The sequence below is a fragment of the Ochlerotatus camptorhynchus genome, unplaced genomic scaffold (genome assembly GCF_037179485.1).
Source record: "Ochlerotatus camptorhynchus isolate MF236.1 unplaced genomic scaffold, CSIRO-AGI_Acam_v1.1 ptg000432l, whole genome shotgun sequence".
NCBI lineage: Eukaryota > Metazoa > Arthropoda > Insecta > Diptera > Culicidae > Ochlerotatus > Ochlerotatus camptorhynchus.
In genome coordinates, this window is record NW_027040918.1 from 7,370,085 (window position 1) to 7,396,821 (window position 26,737).

Here is a 26,737-nt window from a genome sequence, read left to right on the forward strand (position 1 = left end):
AATAGGCTAGTCAAGTAGTGAGCCAATTTAAAATCGTTAGTTTCGTATTGATTGTTGGTAGTCAGTCGATTCCCGTTCCATCGGAGGACAGTACATTGATTAGCAGACGTGGAAATTAATGGCTATTTCCTGGGAACGGAAGTGCAACCGAATTTATTAGAACAAGGAGCGGATTTCGGTGGCGGTGGCCAGCAAGATCATCAATTGCTTCTCGTGTGAAATCCATTTTTGATTAAAAGAATGTCAAATGTACACTTAAAACCAAACATAGTCAAACACAAACAAACAACTCTCGATGAACATTTCAAATGGTCCTATCTGCTTTGATCGATTCTCTTCATCGACTTTCTCTTTTCATAACCACTGCTATGCAAACAGATTTCGCGCTGATTCTACCCAATAGTTTGATAAAGGAGGTTCTTATCTAGCGTCCAAAACGTCAAATACAACAGGGAAAGGTTTTGCAGCTGAGTTATTAACGAAAGAGAAAGTCGATGAAGAGAATCGATCAAAGCAGATAGGACCATTTGAAATGTTCATCGAGAACTGTCTGACTAAGTATAAGATTCGCAAATATCACACATATTAAAATATTAAATATTTCCACCATCGGTATTGATGCCGATACTTGGAGCTGTCCTTCCCCTAGCTGCTTCCCTAAAACAGTGATGCTCTGTAAACGCTTAATTGTCATGTGAAGTAACGTTTAATTAGACAGTATTATCAGTGATGGAAATCAAGCGAGCATGATCCGATTTCCAGTTTGTTGTAAACTGTACAGATCGTCCTCTTCCACCTTGAAAATACGTTATTGCATAGGCAACTCACAGATCAAGAACAACATGTGAAAAGGGCATACAAGCTTTATGTCAACAAACCTTCTTATGCCCTTTTCTCGCCACCCATATGACACCAACGCAAACCATCATCATCACTAGGTAGGGGAAACTTTACCCTTCTCGATGATGTTGTTGGTTTGCTTGGGTGACCCTCGGTTGGCGAGAAAAGAGCCTACAAAGTTTTGTTTACAAAAAGCTTGTATGCCCTTTTCACATGTGGCTCTTGAGATAACAAATACATTGTTAAGCTGAGTCAAGCTCAGAGAAGTTAGTTACCCTTTTCGCTCATTATATCCACAAATCGCAACTTGTGCTTATTTCACAAGACGGGAGTGAGTGTCTCTCTGTGAGTCGCATTCTTTGCCAGTTTGGGGTTACAGAGCAATAGTGAATTTGTTTATTCCCTGGTTGGAACCAGTTCCAACCCAGTGCAAACCCGAACTTTTTGTCAGTTCGAAAGTCGACCCGTGTCAGGTTGTAAAAACAAACGATCAAACTGGCGTTTGCTAGAAACAAGCATCCCTAACTTGATACCCAATCGAGGTTGGAATTGGATAATAAACAAATTAGCTATAAGCAAGCATCAGTAGATAGGGGCTGACCATCGGTAGGGGAGAACAGCCCATAATGCACCCCTGGGGTAAAATGGCCCTGGCGGGTTTTCTTTACTTTCCCACTACTAATTATGGAAATATCATGTGCCAGAATGTTAGTTCAAGCACTGGACTAGCCATGCTGATTGTTAAATTCACGAATTGACAATCGTAAAGCTATGAAAAACAGCGCAGGGCCATTTTACCCCAGGGGTGCGTTTTTCACTCCACCGAAAGGACCAATTCCGTCAACGCGAAGCCATGCGTCTTTCCTATAGATACAATACATTCCATAGATAAGCGGAGGCACAAAAAGTTGTTTTGGCAACCATGAAAAATTAATGATCTTACTGGCATCCGTGAAAAACGTTCATGCCATCATAGAGCTCTTCGTTGTGCAGTTTTGTTTTGTTTTGTTTGCTTTATATTTCCTTCTTCCGATGTCCACGAAGTAAATCGGAATGTGGAGCGTGTAAAGCGTTTTGTGCTCATAATATTACCACAAACGAAGTTACAGACGACTTTCTCCGAAGAAATTAATTAAAATAATGTGGTTCTCTGTAATAGAATGTTAGACCACTTTCCGCCGCTCACCGCCAGGTTCACTAGTATTTTTGATATGAATTAATTCAAATTGGTTTTGTGTGCAATGATCTGGCAACTTGCATTCTAACTCGCGTTGACGAGGTGCTGTTTTCTCACTCATAGAAGGAAATTTTGATTAGAGTGAGAAAGTAAGGAACAGTCAGCGCGGAAACCGTGTGCGGTACTATAGGCACAAACGAAGTGACAGACGGAGCGGCTCGAAAACTTTGGTGACTAACCTGCTATTTCAATTTTTCAGTGTACCACATGGCAACACCACTACTACTGGATTGTACCACATGGCAACACTACTACTGGATTGAACTAGCATTTTCACCAATTGAGTAATAGTTTCCACAATCAAATCCGACAGATGTCGCCCGCAAGTGGTGGATAAACCAGTTTTGTGGAATGAAGATTCTCGAAAAATCATCGTTTTCTCATCAAAGCTTGCTTCTATAAGTGAGAAAATTTCTGTATTTCGAATATTTTAGTAATAGTGACATTATGTAGAAATAATATATCGGACAAATTGCACCATTATTGATATTTTTAATTAAAAGCGAATTTCACCATACATTCTCAAGTCGATTTTCCACCAGTCCATACGATTGCAGGTTGCTCGCCCTCTGGTGATGCGTGCTGCCAGAAGCAGCAGGAAACACCTAATTGAACTAGAATGTTTTGGTTCTATCTCTTTCACTCTACTCTAAACTGAAATGCATAAAAAAAATGACAAAATGTCATTTCAACGCGAACCATAAATTGACCTTTTTTTTTAACTAGTTCGTTTATTTGGGAGGCTCAATCGCGTTTGCTTTACGGAGCCGATAGTTCATTGTTCTTTGTTTGTAACAAAATTCACTTAATTCTATGTCTAGTAGGAGTTGGGCCGAATACTCGCGGCTTACTCGAGGTTAGAGAGGTACATTGTCGAAGGATAGGATCAGGGGAGGAGTTTGGGGGTAAGGTTTCGTTGTCTCATCAGAGCGTTGTCGCCAGTATGAATGGTAGTGCGGTTCTAGTTTCGTCTGGAGTTCGACCGGCTATGGTGACCAGTGGGCGACGATGAGACTCATCGAGACGGGGGGACAAGACAAACAGAAACTATTAAAGAGAGACAAAAGACAAAGGAATTAAATTCTTATACTAGACATTTTAAGAAACACATAAACCTACTGCATATAGCAGATATCGCGAGTTCCCAACACGTCTCTGATAGGAACATAGGGTTGTCTTCCTTGGGCCTCAAGGGTATTCAAAAGTCGCTCTCTGGCGGCGTCATTATCCGTACATTGCCAAACTGCGTGATCGATGTCATCGTAACCGTTTCCACACCGACAGATGTTGCTGTCTACGAGGTTTATTCTATTGAGATGAGCATCAAGCGAGTAGTGGTTGGACATAAGTCTACTCATCACGCGAATGAAGTCACGACTTAAGTCCAAGCCTTTAAACCACGCTCTCGAAGAAACATTAGGAATAATTGAATGTAACCACCGTCCAAGATTTCCATTGTCCCAATCGGTTTGCCAACTCGAAAGGGTACTCTGACGCACTAAATGGTAAAATTCATCGTGTGAAATTTGCCTGTCATAAAATTCGCCTTCCTGCGCGCCCACCTTTGCGAGAGAGTCCGCCTTCTCATTGCCTGGGATTGAGCAATGTGATGGGACCCATACAAAGGTAATCATATGTGATCTTTCGACCAGTACACTCATCTGCTCCCTTACCTTTGAAAGGAAATAAGATGAGTGCCTACTTGGTTTCATCGACCGAATAGCCTCAATCGAACTGAGACTATCCGAGAAGATGAAGTAATGGTCTGCGGGCATGTTGGAAATCATCCCCAATGCGAAGTTGATTGCTGCCAGCTCAGCAACAAAAACGGAACAAGGTTCCTGGAGTTTGCGGAAGGCGCTAGAGTTTTCATTGAAGACACCGAAGCCAGTGGATCCACTGAGACGAGACCCGTCTGTAAAATATCTGTTTACGCAATTGACGTGTTGGTACTTTTCAGTAAAAATACGCGGGATAATAATAGTTCGAAGTTGATCTGGAATCCCGTTAATCACTTGTTTCATGGACAGATCATATTCAATTGAGGAACTGCGATTGGTGAAGTGAGCACGGTCTGGAGTATAACAAGGAAGACACATATCCGACGATATGTAGTGGTGGTAGATTCTCATAAATCGAGATTGTGAATTCAGCCCAAGAATTTCTTCAAAATTTGCAATTATAAGTGTGTTCGTCACTCCGCATTTGATTAGTATTCTGAGAGAGAGCTCCCAGAAACGGTTTTGGAGGGGGGTTACTCCTGCCAGAACCTCGAGACTCATGTTATGCGTTGAGTGCATACAGCCAAGAGCAATACGCAGACAACGATATTGAATTCGTTCCAATTTTATTAGGTGACATTTTCTTGCCGAGAGAAAGCAGAAAGAGCCGTACTCTAGAACAGAGAGAATAGTTGTTTTATAAAGCGTTATGAGGTCTCCCGGATGAGAACCCCACCATGTGCCGCAAATTGAACGGAGAAAGTTGATCCTCTGCTGACATTTTTGCTTCAAATACGTAATATGGGTATTCCAAGTGCACTTTGAATCAAACCAGACCCCAAGGTACTTGAAAAACAATGATTGAGTAATGTTTCTGCCCAAAAGATTAAGATGCATTTGGGCTGGGTACCGCTTTCGAGTAAACACTACCAGTTCAGTTTTCTGCGGCGAGAATTCGATCCCTAGATTCCTAGCCCAAGAAGACAAGTTATCTAAGGAACTTTGCAATGGTCCTTGCAAGTCCACGGCATGTGGACCTCTTATGGAAACCACACCGTCATCTGCAAGTTGTCTTAGCGTGCATTGTTCTGCCAAACAGTTGTCGATATCTTTGACATAAAAGTTATAAAGAAGAGGGCTGAGACATGAGCCTTGGGGCAGGCCCATGTAGCTAATTCTGGAAGTTGTCAGTTGTCCAAGGGAAAAGTTCATTTGCTTTTCTGACAACAAATTGTACAAGAAATTATTTAAAATTCCGGAAAGTCCACATCTGTGCAGATTGTCTGACAGAATTTCAATGGAAACTGAATCAAAAGCCCCCTTAATGTCCAAGAATACTGAAGCCAATTGCTCCTTGTGCGCAAAGGCCAGTTGAATATCTGTGGAAAGCAGCGCTAGACAATCGTTTGTTCCTTTGCTCTTGCGGAACCCAAACTGTGTATTTGATAGCAAGTTATTTGTTTCGACCCACTGATCGAGTCTCCGAAGGATCATTTTCTCCAACAATTTCCTAATGCACGAAAGCATCGCAATCGGGCGGTATGAGTTATGGTCAGACGCTGGTTTGCCAGGTTTTCGAATGGCTATTACTTTGACCTGTCTCCATTCAGGCGGTATAATGTTGTTTTCTAGTAAGGAATTGAATAAGTCTAGCAAGCGTCTTTTAGCGATATCTGGGAGATTTTTCAGAAGATTGAATTTAATCATATCGCTTCCCGGTGAGGAGTTGTTCGATGAAAGAAGAGCCATAGAGAATTCCAGCATTGTGAATGGTCTATCCAGAGAGCTGCCGCTCGGAGACGCTTCTCGAAGAATGTGTTGTGCTGGAACTGAGTCCGGACAGACCTTTTTAGCGAAATCGAATATCCATCGGTTGGAGTATTCTTCACTCTCATTAGAAGATGAGCGGTTACGCATGTTGCGAGCCACCCTCCACAAGGTGGTCATTGAGGTTTCTCGTGAGAGTCCCTCGACGAAATTGCGCCAATAACCGCGTTTTTTTGCTTTGATTAACTGTTTCAGCTTTGTCTCAAGCTTTGAATATTCCTCGAAGTATGTGGAGGTTTTGTGTCTACGAAAAGCTTTGAAAGCATCAGATTTTTCTACATACAGTCTTGTGCATTCTTCGTCCCATCCAGGTGTGGCTGGTCTCCTTTTGAAGGGCGCACTTGGAACTTTTCTTTTTTGTGCTTCCAGTGAGCTTTTGTAAATCAAATCGGCGAGGAATCGATATTCTTCCAATGGTGGAAGCGTATCTATTGATTCGGCACCGATTGTCACCGCCGTTGCATATTTATGCCAATCTATGTTCCTTGTAAGATCAAATGGAACTCGAGATGGTTCTGCAGAGTGAGGGGCACACTTAATTGAAATGATGATTGGCAAATGATCGCTACCATGGGGATCATTGATAACCTTCCACAGACAATCCAATGATAGCGATCTTGAACACAAAGATATGTCGAGTCGGCTTTCTCGAGCCGGAGGTTTTGCTATACGTGTCACTTCACCAGTGTTCAAAATAGTCAAGTTGAAATCGTCGCATAAATCGTAAAAAATAGCCGCTCTATTGTCATCATATAGATCGCCCCACCCAGTACCATGGGAGTTCATATCACCCAGAATTAATACTGGGGATGGAAGAATCGAAACTAGATTCCAGAGTTGACTACGGCTAATGGAGGTTCTTGGTGGAACATAAACTGAAGCTATGCAAAGGTCTTTGTTCTTCACATTTATTTGGCAAGCGACGATTTCGATGCCTGATAGAGCAGGAAGGGAAATTTTGTAGAAAGGGTAGCACTTTTTGATCCCTAAAAGTACTCCTCCATAAGAATCGTCTCTATCCAGGCGTATAATGTTAAAATCGTGGAAGTTGAGTTCTTCATCGGAAGAAAGCCATGTTTCACAGAGAGCAAATATATCACAATCAGAATTGTGAAGTAAAAATTTGAACGAGTCTAGTTTAGGCACTAGACTACGGCAGTTCCACTGTAGCACAGTGATCATATCTTCAACCTCGTTCGACGAATTATCCATCGAAAGATATGATTGATGCAAGGAGGGGCCATGAAACAGTCAATTGCTTAAGATATGATTCTAACGTTGGAAGCAAGGCAGAAACTAAGCTTCTTAGAGGGTCTTGTATGTTGAACATATTTAATATGAATTCCACAATGTCCGAAAATGCTAGCAAACCTCGTTCGGACTTGGATTTCTTTTGAGAAGTTTGAGGAGCAGCTTTATTATTTTTCTTATCTTTTTTGGGCAATGGTGGAAAATTCCTGCTGCATCCAGGGATTGGTTCAGCAGGAGCCTTCGGTTTCGTTTTTTCATCCTCATTACCCTGGGAATTTGCCAATCTTCTGGAGGTGACTTTTGTTTTCTTACGGCGCACTTTCGGGGAGGGGCATTTTCTTTTTGAGGATCCGTCCATTTTTGAAGGTGCGTGTACCACCGTAGAATCACCTTCATCGGATGAGTCAGAGTCCGATTCTTCAGCTGACAAAATCGAAAATTGGTTTGCATCTTGGACGGCTGATGCAGCCTTCAACATTTGAGCATATGTCTGCTTGGAGCGTCCTGAGATTGAACGCTGCACTTTATCGGAGTGCTGCTTGTACATCGGGCACTCCTGCAAGGGGTGAGGATTCTCGCCACAGTACGCGCATTTTACTGATTCTTTGTGGCAAGAATCCTCTTTGTGGTTTTCACCACATTTGCCACAACGAGTTTTGTTGCCGCAATGGCTGGCCGAGTGTCCTAGCCTTTTGCAGTTGGTACAGTTATAAACCCTCTGTACAAACAACCGCACCGGAAAAAAAGCACCATCAACTTTGACAAAGTTTGGGAGAACTGAACCAGCGAAAGTCACCCGAAACGAGTCTGAATGCTGATAGACTTTCTTGCCATCTTGTAAAGACACTGAATGCAGTTGCCTAACATCCAGTATCTTTACAAGCTCGCTTGTGACTTTTCTGTTTTTAAAACAACCCGAGGCACGTTTCAAGTCCTCGACAGACAGACTCGCGTCGGAGACCACGCCTTCTATCTCCACATCTCGAGAAGGGATGTAGATGTTGTACTCAACACTAAACAACTCGTGATCAGCAATTTTATTTGCTACATCATAATTCGGTGCTTCTACACGCAGTTTGTTGAATCTCTCCTTATGTACCAAGATTCCCGGATACTTACGCAGCAAGTCGCTCGAAATATCGAGAGTTTTCAAGGGTTTATTTTTAGGCCGAAAAAAGACAACCCATGGTCCTTTCGAAAGTGGTTGGTAATACCTGGTTCGCGCAACGTTGGCATCGGAAGATGCCATAAGTGTTGCGCAAAAGCGGTGCGCAACCGCTTAAGAAGGAGAAAAAAAAATAAAAACCTTCTCCAATTTATTAATTTTAATTACTAGTAATTAATTTTTTTGCACGGCGTACAAGCAAATTAAAGCGAAAAAAAAATCGAAAAAAAAACTTTTATCTAGTTGCAACAAGTTGTCTCACTATGAACCATACTCCCTTACCAGGGGTGAGAGACAGAACCACGCGCCACGAGGCAAAACAAAACTACAATAGAGTTCTCTACCACCGTTAGTATTAGTGAGAAGTTTCACTAATACATGCATTTTACTGGTTGAAAATAAAAAACAAACCACTGTCAAGTCGAACAGTTTGACAGCTGATTTTGTGGTTGAAAATAATAAACAAATCGATTTTACACGACTAAGCTCACTAGGTTGTATTAGTGAGATCTTACGTCGAGAAGTCAATAGGGAGGCAATGGACTTGCAAAATGTATTGTACTATACTTATGCCGGTTGTGTAAACAACCTATCAGCCGGTGCAGCTAGGTATTCCGTTTGCTGCTGCTACGCTGCGGCTATTGACGGAGATGATGCGATGATGATGGTGATGATTTGATGATGATCGATCACTGGGGTAAAGGTGAACAGTCTATACGTAAGACTCAGCTTACGATAGCTGCTTCCGAAAACCGTGCGCGATTCACCTGAACACTTTTTTTCAACAACGATAGCGATGGAAACGCGGTAAAAAACGAGTGTCGTATGAAGAGACCAGGACGCTGTTAACTGGCTCAGCGCTCGATACGGAATGATAAATTGACCTTACCGATAATGGTTATAAATTGTTTATAATCCCTCCTTAACTTTAACTGAAATGGTTTTGGAACCTTACATGAACGTTTGTGTGATAAAGTTTTAACCTTATGTATTATGGTTTTTAGGAAGCGGACCTTACAAATAATGGGTTGTTAAGAACCATTACCATTTCAAATTCTTGTTTTCTCCATACATTTTCGGAAAGAGAACTATATTAGAACGGTGGAGGCGAACCAGCCCAAGGCTGAAAGCCTCCATAATAAAGCTAAATAATAATAATAATAAGATTAGAACGTTTTTACTTATGGTTTGAGAACATTAATGATTATGGTTATGGTAGTCAGTAAGGCCCATGAATGGTTTTGTAACATCGATCAACTTTATGTGGAATATATCGCGAATTGGTTGCCTGTAAATTAATAATTATCAGTTCGCGATATATTCCACGTAAAGTTTAGCGATAATACAAAACGATTAATGGACCTTACTGACTACCATAACCATAATCATTAATGTTCTCAAACCATAAGTAAAAACGTTCTAATATAGTTCTCTTTCCAAAAATGTATGGAGAAAACAAGAATTTGGAATGGTAATGGTTCTTAACGACCCATTATTTGTAAGGTCCGCTTCCTAAAAACCATAATACATAAGGTTAAAACTTTATCACACAAACGTTCATGTAAGGTTCCAAAACCATTTCAGTTAAAGTTTAGGAGGGATTATAAACAATTTATAACCATTATCGGTAAGGTCAAGTGATGGTTTGCGTTTATGCGGGAGATCTGGGGGGTAACAACATGTAGGAAATTATCAGGGCGTATGATGTTTTCTTCTCAATTTCACAACAAAGAAACCTTTTTTTGAGTTTTTAGTGATGCATGATGATAGATTACACTATCAACTATATGTCAAGCTTATAAAATCATCCAGAAAATGGAAAGACGTGAAATAGGATTAATTTTTAGGTCATCAAAATTCAGAAGCGATTTTCTCGATATGGTTATTTTGGAGTTCCGCCCTTTTCAAATGTTAGTCTAGATTTCCTCTATTTGATGGTTCTGTTGGTTTGCGTCGGCGTGCCTTGAATTCCTAGAAATCATCGAGAGAAGTCATTGTTTACAAAAGTTGTTACGCCCTAATTCCAGCCTTATCTAGAATTTTATGTGTTTCCAAAAACGAACCATGTAGCCAAATTCGGAACATGCCAAAATTGATAATGTTACCCTTAAGGCCGGGCGCCCACTTTTGTGGCACCTGCTAGCATGTCAAAACATCATGTCGACGTGCACCACACGACTTCAACATGATATTTTCACATGTTGTATGATGTCACATTAGTGGGTTCCCGGCCTAATGATATGATAATCTCGACATTCTATTAGTCTTACCGAAACCAAATTTCTACATTTGCTCGGTAGATCTCATCAAAAATTTCGTTGGTGGCACACACACACAGGATTGCGGGTCCCGGTACCAGCTTGCAAAACCCATTCCTGAAAAAAATTACTGTTCAATTTATCTAGTCAAGTCAAATGATCAACTCAGTTGAATTCAACTGACTTGAACGCGAATTGAACGTGTAAACCATGCCATTCAACTGACTTGATCAACTCACTTGAATTAAAAAAAGTTGAACCAGGCTCAACTTTTCAAGCCAATTGAATTCAACTGACCTGATCAATTGACTTGCCTAGTCTAAACCCAGCTTAACCGTTTTGTACGGGTTCATTCCGCTCTCGGCATCTTCCTCTAAATTTGCTCTACACTCAAAAAATTTCACACGTTTGATCGAAGTGTTTAAACACTTGATTTTTTAAATGCAAAATCACATTTACTTTAAGTGTATTTCACCTTGGTTCGATGTGTTATACACGTTAATTTAGAGTGTTTCAAACTTTGAAATGTTGAAAAATTTTCACTTTCTATTCAAGTGTATTGAACATTGAATCACGCTACTGTTCAAAACAGATGGATTTAAAGTGTTTTGCATTTCAATACGATGTGAATTGCTTGCTCAGAAAGGTAAACATCGAAAACAAGAGTTGTGACTTTATCCTATTAACCCCCCTAATAAAAATTTTATGGTTAATTTGCTTAACGACGTGTTCTGGGTATCATCCAAACCATTTGTGGAATAGTTCAATGATTTGGGTTATCGTTCGTTTATGGTTATTTTTGATTAGGGCCGCCTCATATATGAGAACAACCCTGGCACAGTGAGATAGAACGAAGACTCCGGCAGCAGCACACCCCAACAGTCCATGATCGAATCCCAAATCAGACCCATTATAAAGATATGTGAAAGCTCTGGCCTCTGGCAGTTTTGATTATATATTTGTCGTTTCAATTTTTAGAGTCGGTAAAGTAATAAATAAATAAATATTGTAGAATATTGAACTATGGTGTGCAAAGCTATTGATATCACCATATGAGACACATAGAATCCAAGTGTGTCACAATTCAAATCCATAGTGTTCAGGCATGGTTCATAGCATAAGATTCACACATGAAATGGATGTGTTTCACAATAAGCGCAAAATTAAGTGTGAGACACATGATGATGGCGTGTGGAATTTTTTGAGTGTATGAAGTGTACTTTGCTAGGAGTAAGTCATTCAACTTCGTAGCATTATTCTACTCACTCGCAGGAACGAGATTCTCTTTCAAAGAAACCTGCGTTTCTGGAATATGGTTGAATTTGAACGGGCTGATGTTCCAACAATTACCTGCTGTTGCAATCTTTATAAAGCTCACCGCTGATATAATTTCGAAAAAAGTTACCAACTTCATCTTTATGAAATAAAACAATATTTTTATTCGAAAAAAAAAAGAATACCAGCAACTTACACCCTAACAAAGATCATTCCCAGCATTAAATTTGTACTTCCTCCAGGAACTGACTGGACCAGTCTCACTGCGTTCCGGTGGATCCGAAACCACCACTGCCTCGTTCGGTGTCCATCAAGCTGCTTACCTCTTCCAGCTCCGGATAGAAGATCCTCTCACAGATGAACTGCGCGATACGATCCCCCCGGGCCACCTTGAATTCCGTGTCGGAATGGTTGAACAGCACCACACCGAGATTGCCTCGGTAGTCCTCGTCAACCACACCGGCACCGACGTCGATGAAGTTCTTCACTGCCAAACCGGACCGAGGTGCAACACGACCGTAGCAACCCTCCGGAAGTTGGACCTGGATATCGGTCTTTATCAGCTGTTTGCCTCGGGCCGGAACCGTGTACTCGTATGCACTGAAAAGAACAATTTGGGCCACTAGAGGAGCTGCATGAAGAAAATATTGCCGAAAGAACCTTACCTCTTTAGATCAAATCCCGCCGCTTTGGCGGATCCTTTGGTTGGTACAAAGGCTTGATCCGTAATCTTGGCAAAACGGAGGACACACTTCGGTTCCGGCTTCATTGTATTGGAGGAAATACGGTAGATGTTTAGAGGCAAGCTTGCGTAAAGTTAGTGATTGGGATAAATTTGTGGCGCCTTCAGTTCAGGAAGACCAGCAACACAAGAGAGCAAGCAAGAGAGCCGAGAAGAGCGACAGCCAATCGAAAGCAAAAGATTTGGCGCGCAAGTGCATTTCAAAACGATTCGCTGACAAGAAAATTATGAATTGTCGAATAATTTCAAAACCATTTTTAACAACGCAGTGTGCCTGTTGCTGACTATACAGTACAGCAAAAAAAAATGTAATATCGATCAATGCTGATGTACACTCAAAAAATATTGAAATCTAAATAGTATAAAAGTTACGCTAAATAGCCACTCTCCGTACCGACGCAAAGGTCGGTATAAAGGGAGAGAATGCAAAATTACACGGAACCAAATTTTGTTCATTTAAGTTAAAAATATATATGTTTATTAAATAAAAATATGCATAGTTCAAAGTAAATTAAAAACTTGTTTTCAACAAAAATATGTTTGTTTAAAATAAATTCAAAAGCATGTTTATTTCAACAATACATAATCTGGGAAATCAATTTTTAGCGTGTCCTTTTTTCCTTCTTGTTTATATTCGGCAAACTTAACCGAAAACGGCCTGCAAGCGGCGAAACCGAAGTAGAGGGTCCAGAAACCCACGGAAGCAAATGTTCCAAGCTCGACAAAACCGGTGGAACATCACAATATTAACGTCAATCCGTCGTTTCTGATACCGATCCCCATATCATCCTCACCCCCCACCCGACGTCGAAAGAAAAACAGATCATCCCCGAACAGCGTCAGAAACAACAAAATGACGCTAATATCACAAAGTTTCACCAGTTTTACTGAACTGGATCGGATCGGACACCCACCCCGACGGCCTCTCGGATCCAAACATCCACAGACTTTTCATAATCGCAGGAATTTCCGAGGGAATTTCCATTAATTTGCTATCCATTTTATTTTGATTTATTCAGCATTCAAATGCTAAAATAATTTCAAAACATGTTTGTTTATTTTAAACATGAAAAACATATTTAAAATAAACATATTAATTTTTGATTGCATATAGGTTTCAAATAAATCAAAAATATTCACGTTTATTTTCAACACGAATATTTTTAAAATAAACGTAACATTATTTTTGTTTTAAACATTATTATCAATGGATTCAAACGTAGAATACGTTTGAAATCAACCTAATTTATGTTTGTGGCCAGAACAAACTGAGTTTACGTTTAAATTTACCTCATATATTTTTGTTTCGACGGTAAATTTTTCTGCGTGTAGTATAAAAATGGTTTATGCGTGCCATAGTATAAAATCGAAATATACTCACAATGCATATATACGGTTTATTTAAGAGAATTTATTTTTCGCTTCTTTATTTCATTTATGGTAAATATTATTGTTTTCATATGAAAATAAAAATTGTCTCAGGAAGCTTTTTTCATTAGTTTATTTTTATTAATATTATTCAAAAAAAAAAATACTTACAATTTCGATGCTGCCCAGCAGATTACAGGCGCAGTATAAATCCGCTGGGTCAAAGCCCTTCACCAGCACGAAGCTCCGAAGGGAATCCAGATGTTCTTATTCCTGTCATATTAGTAAACACTGATCGAATTCCACTCCGTTATTCGAACTTAGTATAATTTTGACGAAAATTTTAATCTAACCAATGTATAAATTTTGAAAAACCATAAAATGCATAAAATTTAACCTATATTCGTTTTGTAATATTTTTGAGTGTTTGAAATAGAGCTTTTTGACGTTTAACGGTGCACATTACTGCACCATTTAATCGAACGAGTGCGAGCAAGAGGGAAACAGATTAGTGGGAAAACAAACCGTTCATTCTTCCATGTGTGCTAGATAGAGAAAGACGATTAAACGTCAAAAAGGTCTATAATGATGTAATAGCAAAAAGCAGATACAATATTACAAAAAAAAAACAATCACACATCCAAGCTCGCATCATGATGGGCTTTATAAGCATATAAGTAGACATGGAAAAAACATTTACTCTCCATGATGAATTACACACACAAGCCATTGGAAATGCCGTCTTCCTTAGTCAACGCAGCACGCATTCAATTCAAAAATTATGTTGGATAATGAATGCTTTCCTATTGTATAACATAGGAAGGTGTCAAGGCCTGCGAATACAAACGCAACCGGAAGCTGCCGAAGCTGAGTGATGACGATAAGTGATGACACCGCTTCGTGTTTTGATTTGCGCTGTACCGTCCGCTCAGTGGTGTGGGTTCGTAAATGCATAGATGTTGGTGTGCGTGTTTACTTCCAAGGCTGCAGTTCAATGCTGTCTCGTCACAATCCTTTTGGCGCTGTTAGCTGTCTCTATAAATTCCAAAGAGTGAAGGAGGTCTGTTCAAATGCTAATATAATTTAAAATTAGGTATGTTTCTTTCAAACAATTAATTAATTTAGCTTTATTTAGGAGGCTTTTCTTTCAAACATAAGAAGCATGTTTAAAATAAAAATATTTATTTTTGTTTGCATATTGACAACTATGCGAACAAAAATAAATATTTTTATTTTAAACATGCTTCTTATGTTTGAAAGAAACATACCAAACAGAAATATTCACGTTTATTTTCAACACGAATATTTTTTAAATAAACGTAACATTAATTTTATTTTAACAATAATATTACATGACTTCAAACAACCCTGTTTATTTTTGAAGCCAAAACAACCGGAGTTTACGTTTGAATTTATCTCAGATATTTATGTTTCAACGATGAATTTTTCTGCGTGAATCTTAGAATGCTTTTATTTTGCAAATGGCGTATTTTATTTAAATCTGGTTAGAGCTACGTTAGTAGAAAACTGGAGGACTACTCAATAGACATATAACATAGAAAAATAATTTCTTTTCAGATTTTTAGGTACATACATAGATATCAGCTTTTCTACAACTGTAGCAGCAACCAGATTTAAATAAAATGCTCCATTTGCAAAATAAAAGCATTTTAAGATTGCACTCGTATACCTCTCCATGGAAAATATTGAAACCATCATCACTTGAATGATTTGCGTTATGGGGCTGAACCAATACCATATGCATTTCCATTTAGTATGACAGTCATTCTGCAGACAGCATTACGCATTTCAACTGAAGGCCCTATCCCTTCTCATAACAAGTTTCATCCTGTATTCGAGAGGAAAATCATCTGATTTCAAAACAACCGTCATCCGGTTGCAGCTATCATTCGAAAAAGCGATTTCGGTGTTTTGTTTTGAATGGTCTGAGGTTTCATTCGATCAGAGGATGATGTTTGTGTACATTGTACATCTAATATTTATTGGAAATCCAGCAACCAGATTTAAATAAAATGCTCCACTTACACAAATAGAAGCTTTTTAAGATTGAACTCGTATACCTCACCGTGTGAAATTTTGAAACCATCATCATTTACATAGTTCTTTTATTCTCCACGAGTACCAACTTTGATTAGCCAATTCAAGATAAACATTTCAAAAGGTCCTATCTGACATTTGTAAACAAATTGAGTTTAATGCTTCTCTGTACTGCAGAGCTCACCATCTCTAAGTATTGTTCTAGAAATTTTAATTATCAATATTCAGAAAATTATAAAAATATGTGAAAAAAACGTCCAATTTGACGAGGGGGGCGACTCTATCTACGATGCAGAAAAGATTGTGTTTTGCTGTGGCTAGCTGCACGCACGCTGAGTAAATAGAAGGAAGATTTATGTCGATTTTTAAGGTTTCCTGCAAAAAGATGAAGCGCGATCCAAGTACACAGCAAAAAAAATGTAATATCGATCAACGTAATTCAAGCTGATGTATGAAATAATGATGTAATAGCAAAAAGCAGATACAATATTACATCAATGGATGTAATTTTGTTGGCAAAATCGATGTACATCGTACAATGTGATATTACTCAACCGATGGATTGACCTGGTTGCAGTAGTTTCAATGTAATATTCAACAACTTTTTTTTGCTGTGTAGATGCGAGAAATGAAAGATGATTTTTTGAAGATTGATTCGCTAGTGTGAGATTTTTTGAGCATCTAGAATAGAGCATTTTATGAGACGTTTCTGGTTCAACTCATGAATGAACTTTGACAGGAGGCGGTTACCTTACGGCTGTGAGAAGCAATATCAGTATCATCAAATTCTGGCAGGCAAACCAGCTCCTGTCATTTCATAAAATGGACTATTGAGATTTAGATGTGTCGCCCCCCTCACAATTTGAAAGTTTTTATAATATCGCACAGCTCTCTGATTGGACCTTAAACATGTTTACAGTCCAATCTATCATTCAACCAAAAAAAAAATGACAAATGCTATTAGGACCTTTGTTTCATCTTGTGTTTCACGTGGAATAGAAAAACTAAAACTCATAATAGTTAGTTGGAAATGCTATACTAATATCAACATGAAGCTTTAGAAAGTCCTATGGATGCAACATCTAACCACAAACGAAGTGACAGACGACTAACAGCCGAAGAAATCCATTAAAATAATGTGGTTCACTGTAATAGAATGTGCTAACCAGATGGGTTAGTTTTTTTGTTTTGAATCGAACAAAGTTGATTTTGTGTACAATGATTCTTTGACAGTGTGCAAAGAGTGTCCCGCATAAACAATAACCATAAGAAGCGCCTAACCACCAATTCGGGATAACATCCCAACTTTATATGTTATGGTCGTACCATCTATGATATCGTTAGTATATGGTACCCGTTTATTAGGGGTATCATTAATTTTGTCATTTTTTTTATGCATTTCAGTTTTGAGTAGAGTGAAAGAGATAGAACCAAAACATTCTAATGCATTTGGTGAAAATGCTAGTACAATCCAGTAGTAGTGTTGCCATGTGGTACAATCTAGTAGTAGTGGTGTTGCCATGTGGTACACTGAAAAATTGAAATAGCAGGTTGGGCACCAAAGTTTTTGAGCCGCTCCGTCTGTCACTTCGTTTGTGATCTAACTGGGAAGTGGGATATGAGAAAGTTTCATTTACGATGCCTGTAATCAATCGCTCTGGTTCTGGTATGGAGTTGACGAATTAATTGCAATTCCAGGGGTACACCAAGGCAAAAGCTTATTCAAAATTCTGTCAAATCCGACATGCGATATTACAAGCGTGGATTTGGACGAGGATTTGAATCCAATTGCGGATCAACCACTTGAATTGCCAAGTGCTAAATTGGACGATTTACGCAAACTGATACCATATGTCAAGCAAAAAGATTATTTTGCAACATTCCTCAAATACTTAGTTCCAGAAAAAAAAACAGGAAGAAGAACAATAATACCGTTGTAGACCACTTTGATGTTGATCTAGCTCGGGATCTCAATCTACTGGAGGACAGCGATGTAGATTTGTTCGAATAACATGAATGAATGTAAATTTATTGATGAACAGCTTGAGCTAATAAATGCTAAACGAATAATGTAGAATGCAAAAAAAAAACAGTTTGTTTATAAAAATATACCGAATATTTAAAAAATATGCAAATTTTCCTTAAACGCTGTCCAGACTGGAGAGTTATAACATGTTATAACGGTTGTCAACTAATTGCAACACAGAAACCACCATCAAGATAGCACTATAACATGTTATAACTCTGTAGTCTGAACGTACTATTACACTTACATTTTTCCTGCATACATCAGAAAAAAAATAATAATGGACAAGTTCTTATTATAAACGTTGTTTACTTAATAAATTGGCAGAATAGTAGTTTTAAGCCCATCAACAATTACAAATAATGTTGTAGTTGTAATTATCTGACCTCTAAACCGTATTCTTATACCCCGTTCACATTACAGCGTATATCACGTGATATACGCTGTCTTGCAATGAGCACTCATAGATTTATTTTTCACTGGAAATCCTATGTATGAGTGCTCATTGCAAGACAGCCTATATAACGTGATATAGGCTGTAATGTGAACGGGGTATTACCAAGGTTTTGAGTATTATTAATCCACAGACAAACAGACATAACACATTGAATATTTCTCACTGTAAAACATCGTCGCTAAAACATTACCGCCATCTGTTGAGTACACTGTGGTGGGTAGTACGCTGAACAGATGGCGGTAGTGTGTAAACGTCAAACGCAAGGGAATTGACTATGCGCGCCACAGGTGGCGGTGCTACCAACAATCAATACAAAACTAACGATTTTAAATTGGCTCACCACTTTAGTAGCCTATTGGTCCCAAGCAAACGATTAACGTACCCTATTCTAGTTGAAATTCTATTACTACACTATGTTTGTTTTGATTCGCTATGAAAGTTTGACAGATAACATCAGGGGTGTGTGGATTCATGCAGAACATGCAGGGGTGAGTGAAATAGCTTGGGACTGCTTGGGACCGTTGTTCTGGTACTGAGTGAGCCAAAAATAATAATGATTTTCTTCGGGACCCAGTGGTCTTAGAGTTACCTCTATGGTGCTACCAACTACGATACTTTGAAATTGACCGTTAAATGCTTGTTCGATGAACAACTTGCGAGTGTTATGTCTGTTTGTCTGTGATTAATCTTTGCAATCAGACCAATTTGACAGGTCCTAACTGATACTGAAAAAAGCCAAAGGTCCTATGTAACAAAACCAGTAATTAAACCTGAAAATTATGAATAAAACGAAAAATCATACACTTCAGTCGAATTCTATGTGTTTCCTATGCATTTGAGAAAACAAAAGATTATCGTTTTATGTCGTAATTAAAAATGGTATTTAAAAATATATTGCAAAAATTCAAATAATTTTTCTCCAATCAGCTTCAATGACAGATAGGACCTTTTGAAATGATTGTCTTGAATTAAAATGATTACTTTTCAATCAAAATATGATTTGCTCACACTGATAATCACTGATATTCACATTTTGCTTGAAATTTAATCAATTTGACATTAAGCTCAGTTTAATCATATCGAATGATTAAAAATTAATCCTCTCTATCTAAAAAATAAGCATCTGATAGTAATCCCAGTTTAATCATGGTTGATTGGATTGTAGATTATGTTTTTTTGAATAAAATTAAATCATTTTTGATTCTATTTTAATAATTTTTGATTGAATTTTCATCTCTTTTGATTATATATCAGTATTGAAAAAGAATAAAGTTTAATACTGGAAAAATTATTTCGATTTTAATCATGCATGACCTTCCCTATTAAACAAATACCATAAACGTAACCCAAATAGTCGAACTCTTCCACTAATGGTTTGGATGATACCCCGAACGATTCTGTGACACTACCTCGAATGTCACTACGCCATAACCCCGAACGCCATTACCCCGAATGCCACTACTCCGAATGTCCTACTACCCCGAATGGCCATTACCCCGAATGCCCTACTACCTCGAATGGCCATTACCCCGAAATTAAGACAAATGAAAGAACAGCAAGGGGTCAAAAGAAGGGTACATTTTTAGAAGGAAATTTCGTTTTGGAATTTATACTGAAAACAAATGATAATTTTTTATTGGAATTTTGAAGCTTGCAAGCGAGCAAGCTTGTTTTACGCAAGAAGCCCGAGAGATGTCGTTACTGAGGTCCTATGTTTTGAGATACTATGTTTTCAAGAAAAACTTTTTCAAAGTGTTATGTCTGTTGTCTGTGATTAAACTCTCTGATTAGTTTCACTTTACTAAATTGATGATACACTACGTTTACTTTTATACCCCGTTCACATTACAGCCTATATCACGTAATATAGGCTGTCTTGCAATGAGCACTCATACATAGGATTTCCAGTGAAAACTAGATGCATGAGTGCTCATTGCAAGACAGCGTATATCACGTGATATAGGCTGTAATGTGAACGGGGTATAAGGAAGACGGCATTTCCAATGGCTTGTGTGTGTGTAATTCATCATGGAGAATAAATGTTTTTTCCATGTCTACTTATATCTACTTATATGCTTATAAAGCCCATCATGATGCGAGCTTGGATGTGTGATTGTTTTTTTTTTGTAATATTGTATCTGCTTTTTGCCATTACATCATTATAGACCTTTTTGACGTTTAATCGTCTTTCTCTATCTAGCACACATGGAAGAATGAACGGTTTGTTTTCCCACTAATCTGTTTCCCTCTTGCTCGCACTCGTTCGATTAAATGGTGCAGTAATGTGCACCGTTAAACGTCAAAAAGCTCTATTTCAAACACTCAAAATTATTACAAAACGAATATAGATTAAATTTTATGCATTCTATCGTTTTTCAAAATTTATACATTGGTTAGATTAAAATTTTCGTCAAAATTATACTAAGTTCGAATAACGGAGTGGAATTCGATCAGTGTTTACTAAAATGACAGGAATAAGAACATCTGGATTCCCTTCGGAGCTTCGTGCTGGTGAAGGGCTTTGACCCAGCGGATTTATACTGGAAGTGCGGCCGATTATGTGCACTGAGAACAGCTACCAAAAAATGCCGAAGTTATGAGAACAAGGAGCGGATTTTGGTGGCGGTGGCCAACAAGATCACAAAGGAATGACTTGCCTCTCGTGTGAAATACATTTTTGATTAAACGAATGTCAAATGTACACTTAAAACAAAAATAGTCAAAAACAAACAAAAAACAACTGTCAGACTAAGTATAAGATTCGCAAATATCACACATATTAAAATATTTAATATTTCCACCATCAGTATTGATACTGATACTTGGAGCTGTCCTTCCCCTAGGCCGCACTTCCATTCCTAGGAATTAATTTCCACAAATTCTTCATCGACTGTTAACCAATGTGCTGTTCTCCTATGGAACGGGAATCGATTGACAATGCCGCCCCTGTTAACGGAAGCCCAGAGTGATGGTCCCGTGGTCGTATTACGCTCGATTCGCCATGAGAATGCAACTTGGAGAGATTTGTTGCTGGGGGAATGTCCAGTACCGTTTTTATCATGAATAGCCGAAGACGAAATCGATCAGAGCTATCGAAAACGAAAATCTAGGCAAAAATTAACTGCAGAAAGCTGCAGTAAACATAAACAACAACGGTGCAACGTCATTGAGTGTATGCGTTAAAGTTACACTGTTATTTTTTTTTTACTTTGAAGCTTTCCGCTTGACAGTTAATATCATTAATATTTATACTAAAAATTATAATATCTACCAATTTGAGCAATTTTTACATCAAATATTACTTCAGATCAAGTTGTACTTCCCCTAGAGTGCGGCCGATTATGTGCACTGAGAACAGCTACCAAAAAATGCCGAAGTTATGAGAACAAGGAGCGGATTTTGGTGGCGGTGGCCAACAAGATCACAAAGGAATGACTTGCCTCTCGTGTGAAATACATTTTTGATTAAACGAATGTCAAATGTACACTTAAAACAAAAATAGTCAAAAACAAACAAAAAACAACTGTCAGACTAAGTATAAGATTCGCAAATATCACACATATTAAAATATTTAATATTTCCACCATCAGTATTGATACTGATACTTGGAGCTGTCCTTCCCCTAGGGAAACCCCCTTGAGCCATTAAGGGGCTGTTCATTAACTACGTAGACAGTTTTTTTGGGATTCTTGACCCCCCCCTTCCCCTGCGTAGACAATTTTCCATACACAATTTTTAAAATTTGTATGGACCGTGCACAATTGTCAACCCCCACCCCCCAAAACTGTCTCCGTAATTTATGAACATATCCTAATAAGTTTTTCTTTTCTTTTTATATACGCGAAAGAATATTCCAGGAATGACTATAATAAACAAAAATAGTCAATCTAATATGTACATGGCATACTTTTCTGGGAAATGCTTTTCTGGGGAATGGTTTTCGGGGGAATGGTTTTCTGGGGAATGTTATAGAATCCTATCATATGTATTCAGTATAAATTGACCACTTTGTCAAGCAGTTTTGGCGTGACTTTCTACCAGCGATTTCACAAAACTGGACCAACTAATTTCTATTTTTAATTATAAAACGCACAAATGTTGGCTACTTTTCTCGAGGTTCTAGAAGAAAAAATCTCAAAATAATGTTTTATTTCAAAGTTCGAGTGGTAGTAAACGTCATTGTAAGTGCTCGAATGAAGTGGTTAATTAGAAAAGAAAATTTCCTTCTCAAAAATTTATCCCTTGCTGTTCTTCTATTTGTCTTAATTTCGGGGTAGTCGCCATTCGGGGTAATGGCCATTCGGGGTAGTGTACTATTCGGGGTAACGGCGTTCGGGGTAGTGACATTCGGGGTAGTGTCACAGAATCACCTCGAACACGTCGTTAAGCAAAATAACCATAACATTTCTATTAGGGTTCCCTAATAAACAAATACCATAAACTAACTGTATCCCGGATGGGTAAACTATCCCACAAATGGTTTGGATGATACCCCAAACACGTCGTTGAGCTCTCTTTTATGGTTATTTTTATTAGGGTTGTGCATGACTACTGCCGAAGTAATCATGGCTCGGATTCGATAAGGTGAAGCGGGAAACTGCATACTTTTTAAGCTTTTTTGATTTAATTTATCTTTGAGTGCAGATTTGCAGTGCAGTGCCAATTGAGTGTAGCTCCGGCTGAATAAAAATATTTTTTTCTCTTTCTGTGTAACGGTGTGAGTGAGTCTCTCTGCGCCCGCCGAATTATTTTTCGCTCATCAGGCTGTTGTTTTCAAGCTTTGCTGTCAAACGTGTCAAACTGACTGAGTGAGAACAAGGAGAAAAATATTTTTCGACTGCAGCGTCTCTTCACCGATTCAAGTTCTCAGTGGTTTTCATACAGCTTCGTTGAAAAATTTTCGTATTAAAATTTCATAGAAAAGTGCAGTTTTAGTGGCTGATTGTAACCGGAAATGAGGAAGGAAAATCTTAAACGCAAAGGAGTCGACGATGCCGAAAATGCATCGGACAATGAAGAGAAGGAGACTTCACCGGTCGCCGACAAGGAAGAAGATGCCGAAGTTAAAAACGCAAACGATAACACCGAAGAAAATGGTGACTCGAAAGAGCTCGGCACCGATGACGATTTCGAGGATGCCGAAACTGGTGACGATGCGGATGCAAAGAACAAGGGAAAGGCTAAGACCAACGGCAATGATGCCGAGAAGCGCGAAGAGAACGATGGTGATGAAGAGGAGGACGATGTTCCGTTGAAAAAATCTGGCCGAGCCAAGGCCAAGCCGGCTAAAAAGGCTGCCCCGGAAGGCAATGGTGATGTGAAGGCAAACGGAGATGGCAAGGAGGATGATGAGAAGGAAGATGACGGGGAGGAAGCGGAAGAAGCCGAAGAGAATGACGCCGAGGACGTAAAGAATGACAACGATTCGGATTATGAGTCTGGATCGAAGAAGGGCAAGAAGGGTGGATTAGGTGAGTTTCGATGTTTTTTTTTTACAGAGGCGTGGATAGGTTTTAATGGAAGGGCTTTACAACTTATATTTTTTCCAGGAAAACGTGCTGCTCCTAAGAAGAAGGAATTGAAAAAGGCCGTCAAACCAAAACCTGCTAAGAAATCCAAGAAAGAAGAAATTGAAGATGAGGAGCAGGAAGAAGAAGAAGAATACGAAGTCGAGGACATTGTTGACCATCGTAAGGAGCGTGGTGGTAAAATGGTTTACCGTATTCGCTGGAAGAATTTTGGGGCAAACGATGATACCTGGGAACCGGAAGCTACACTATCGTGTCCGGATATTATCAAGCGCTACAAAGCCAAGCTTGAAAAGGAAGACTCTGCTCCAGTTGCAAAGAAGGGTAAAGCTACCCCGAAAGCAGTTGCTGGAAAAAAGGCTGCCGCTGGCAAGAGGGGTAGACCCAAAGCATCGCCCAAGAAGCAGTCTGCCAAGAGCGACGAAGAAGATAACGACGACGAGGATGAGGAAGAAGATGAAGTCGAATACGAGGTGGAAAAGATTATTGATGTACACTTCAAACGCAACGGAGCGCGAGACTATTTGGTTCGATGGAAAGGATTCTCCTCCAAGGACGACACGTGGGAACCGGAAGAGCACCTGAACTGCAAGGATCTGATCGCAAAGTTCAACGAAAAGCTGGACAAAACCAAGAGCGCTACCGTTAAGGAACTGCGCATCAATAGGAAGCCGACCGAGCGACTTAAGCTAGTCGACATTGGACGCAAATCATCCAGACGCAACGCCGCAAAGGTTCGGGTCAATTACTACGATGGCGAATAAATTTCCGTTAAAATATAGCACGAAAGGCCACCATGCTGGGCCTGGAACGAGAGAAAAAAGGGAAAATCAACTATTCTTTATTGGTGTACCGTGGTAGATTTGTAAGAGCGCAACTACATTATCGAATGCATTTTACCTTCGTATTAGGACACGCAATCCTTGTCGATTGATGTTTAAGACTAGATTTTTATTTTATTTTCATTTTTTTTTGTTTTTGTTTTGACTCTATCGTATTTACTATCTAGCAGTAGAGAGTGAACAATGTCAAAAATATAAGAAAGAAAAAAGAAGTTCAGCCCGAATAGGAAGATGCTTCGTTTGGATGAAACATTTGTAAGAATAAACCTATCATAAATAATAAACTGTAATAGTATTAAACGAGACTGTTTTTATTTCCTGTGGGAAACAACATACCTTAAGGTAAGTAAGGCTTCGTAATGTAACAACCTTCCATTAGCAGCTCAAATTGCTATCTCAGTTACTACAGTTACTGACCCATGAAACCAGATAGAGGACAATATGCGCTTATGAATGGCAGCAGACAGGCGCAACAGTGAGTTCATTCCCCCTCCGCGACTTCTATCTATGAGTCATTCTAGTTCCCACAGGTTGTAATGAGTGGTTTAGGCAAGACTGCAATTTTTATTAACAGGTTGTGATAATGATAAACGATGAACCGAAGTATGGCAGGGTGGGGCAAGAGTGCTAGTGCTACCCCCAATAATTTTGAAAATGTATACTTTTTCAATGTTAAATGACCCATGAAACTATGAATGGTGCATCATAGAATGTTCTGTCCGTAATTAAGTTTTACAAATTTTGCATAAAATCATTTGTTGTAGACCTGTGCGCCGGTCCATTAACCATTTTTACCTCGGCGGTGGCGGTGGCTTGCGTCCATAGAAGTAACTGTTGGTAATAGCCCAATCGGATCTAGGCACATAAGAGCAAAACCGAAAAAGTTGTTTGTTCAGAATGCCAAAATAGGCGTTTTGGCAAAGTTTGGTTCAAATCGGTGACATTGACCAAAGATGGTATATATACTTGAGCTGGAATGAGCCACATCATGCCCGCATAAACGCGAACCATAAATTGACCTTACCTAAAATGGTTAAAAATTGTTTATAATCCCTGCTAAACTTTAACTGAAATGGTTATGGAACTTTACATGAACGTTTAATGATAAAGTTTCAACCTTATGTATTATGGTTTTTTGGAACTGGACCTTACAAATAATGGGTTGTTAAGAACCATTACCATTCCAAATTCTTGTTTTCTCCATACATTTTCAGAAAGAGAACTATATAAGAACGTTTTTACTTATGATTTGAGAACATTAATGGTAATGGTTATGGTAGTCAGTAAGGTCCATTAATGGTTTTGTATTATCGCTCAACTTTACGTGGAATATATCGTGAATTGGTAATCAGTTAATTACAGGCAACCAATTCGCGATATATTCCACATAAAGTTGATCGATGTTACCAAACCATTCGTGGACCTTACTGACTACCATAACCATTATCATTAAAGTTCTCAAACCATAAGTTAAAAGGTTCTAATATAGTTCTCTTTCCGAAAATGTATGGAGAAAACAAGAATTTGGAATGGTAATGGTTCTTAACAACCCATTATTTGTAAGGTCCAGTTCTAAAAAACCATCATACATAAGGTTGAAACTTTATCATTGAACGTTCATGTAAAGTTCCATAACCATTTCAGTTAAAGTTTAGCAGGGATTATAAACAATTTTTAACCATTTTAGGTAAGGTCCATTTATGGTTCGCGTTTATGCGGGTGTACAACCGGTGAACACTCGTGTTTATTTCAGTTACCGTGGGGACGTAATTTGTGATTAGCCCCGGTCCCTTTCAAATTGTATCATTATTTATGTACGGTCCTTATATTTGAAATGATGCATGTTTCACATTCATCTAGTGGTGGCCGATTTTCATTCGAATAATCGATCAATCGATTAACGAACCAAGAGATGAACTAGCCTATGGCTAAAAATCTCTATAATAAAGTAAAAAAAAAAAAAAAAAAAAAAGATTAACGAACCGAAAAGTAAAATATGTGTAATCGGTTATATCATGCCAATATAAGCATTAACATCTCCAGAGGATCATCACCGATAGTTACAAACATGTGGTGCACTCGCATTGGTGAAAAAATGGCAGCACAGCGAACAAAAAATAGATTAGTTGTTAATCGAGTAAT

At 38.7% G+C, this 26,737-nt stretch overlaps 3 protein-coding genes across 3 annotated transcripts in view; 2 read left to right on the plus strand and 1 right to left on the minus strand.

The window, feature by feature from the left end:
- The window catches only part of Samuel (SAM-motif ubiquitously expressed punctatedly localized protein), a 760,488-nt gene that overhangs the window by 314,508 nt on the left and 419,243 nt on the right, over positions 1 to 26,737 (plus strand). The window lies entirely within an intron of this gene.
- dUTPase (Deoxyuridine triphosphatase) lies at positions 11,781 to 12,393 on the minus strand. The gene is made up of 2 exons (XM_065234126.1): positions 12,240 to 12,393; positions 11,781 to 12,174 (listed from the first exon to the last, which is right to left on the minus strand). Exons 1-2 carry the CDS (start codon positions 12,341 to 12,343, stop codon positions 11,835 to 11,837), a joined length of 444 nt encoding a protein of 147 aa, XP_065090198.1. The 5' UTR covers positions 12,344 to 12,393; the 3' UTR covers positions 11,781 to 11,834.
- On the plus strand, positions 23,022 to 24,887 carry LOC135711389 (ABC transporter F family member 4-like). The gene is made up of 2 exons (XM_065234261.1): positions 23,022 to 23,696; positions 23,775 to 24,887. The coding sequence occupies exons 1-2, from the start codon at positions 23,180 to 23,182 to the stop codon at positions 24,515 to 24,517; spliced, it is 1,260 nt and encodes a 419-aa protein (XP_065090333.1). The 5' UTR covers positions 23,022 to 23,179; the 3' UTR covers positions 24,518 to 24,887.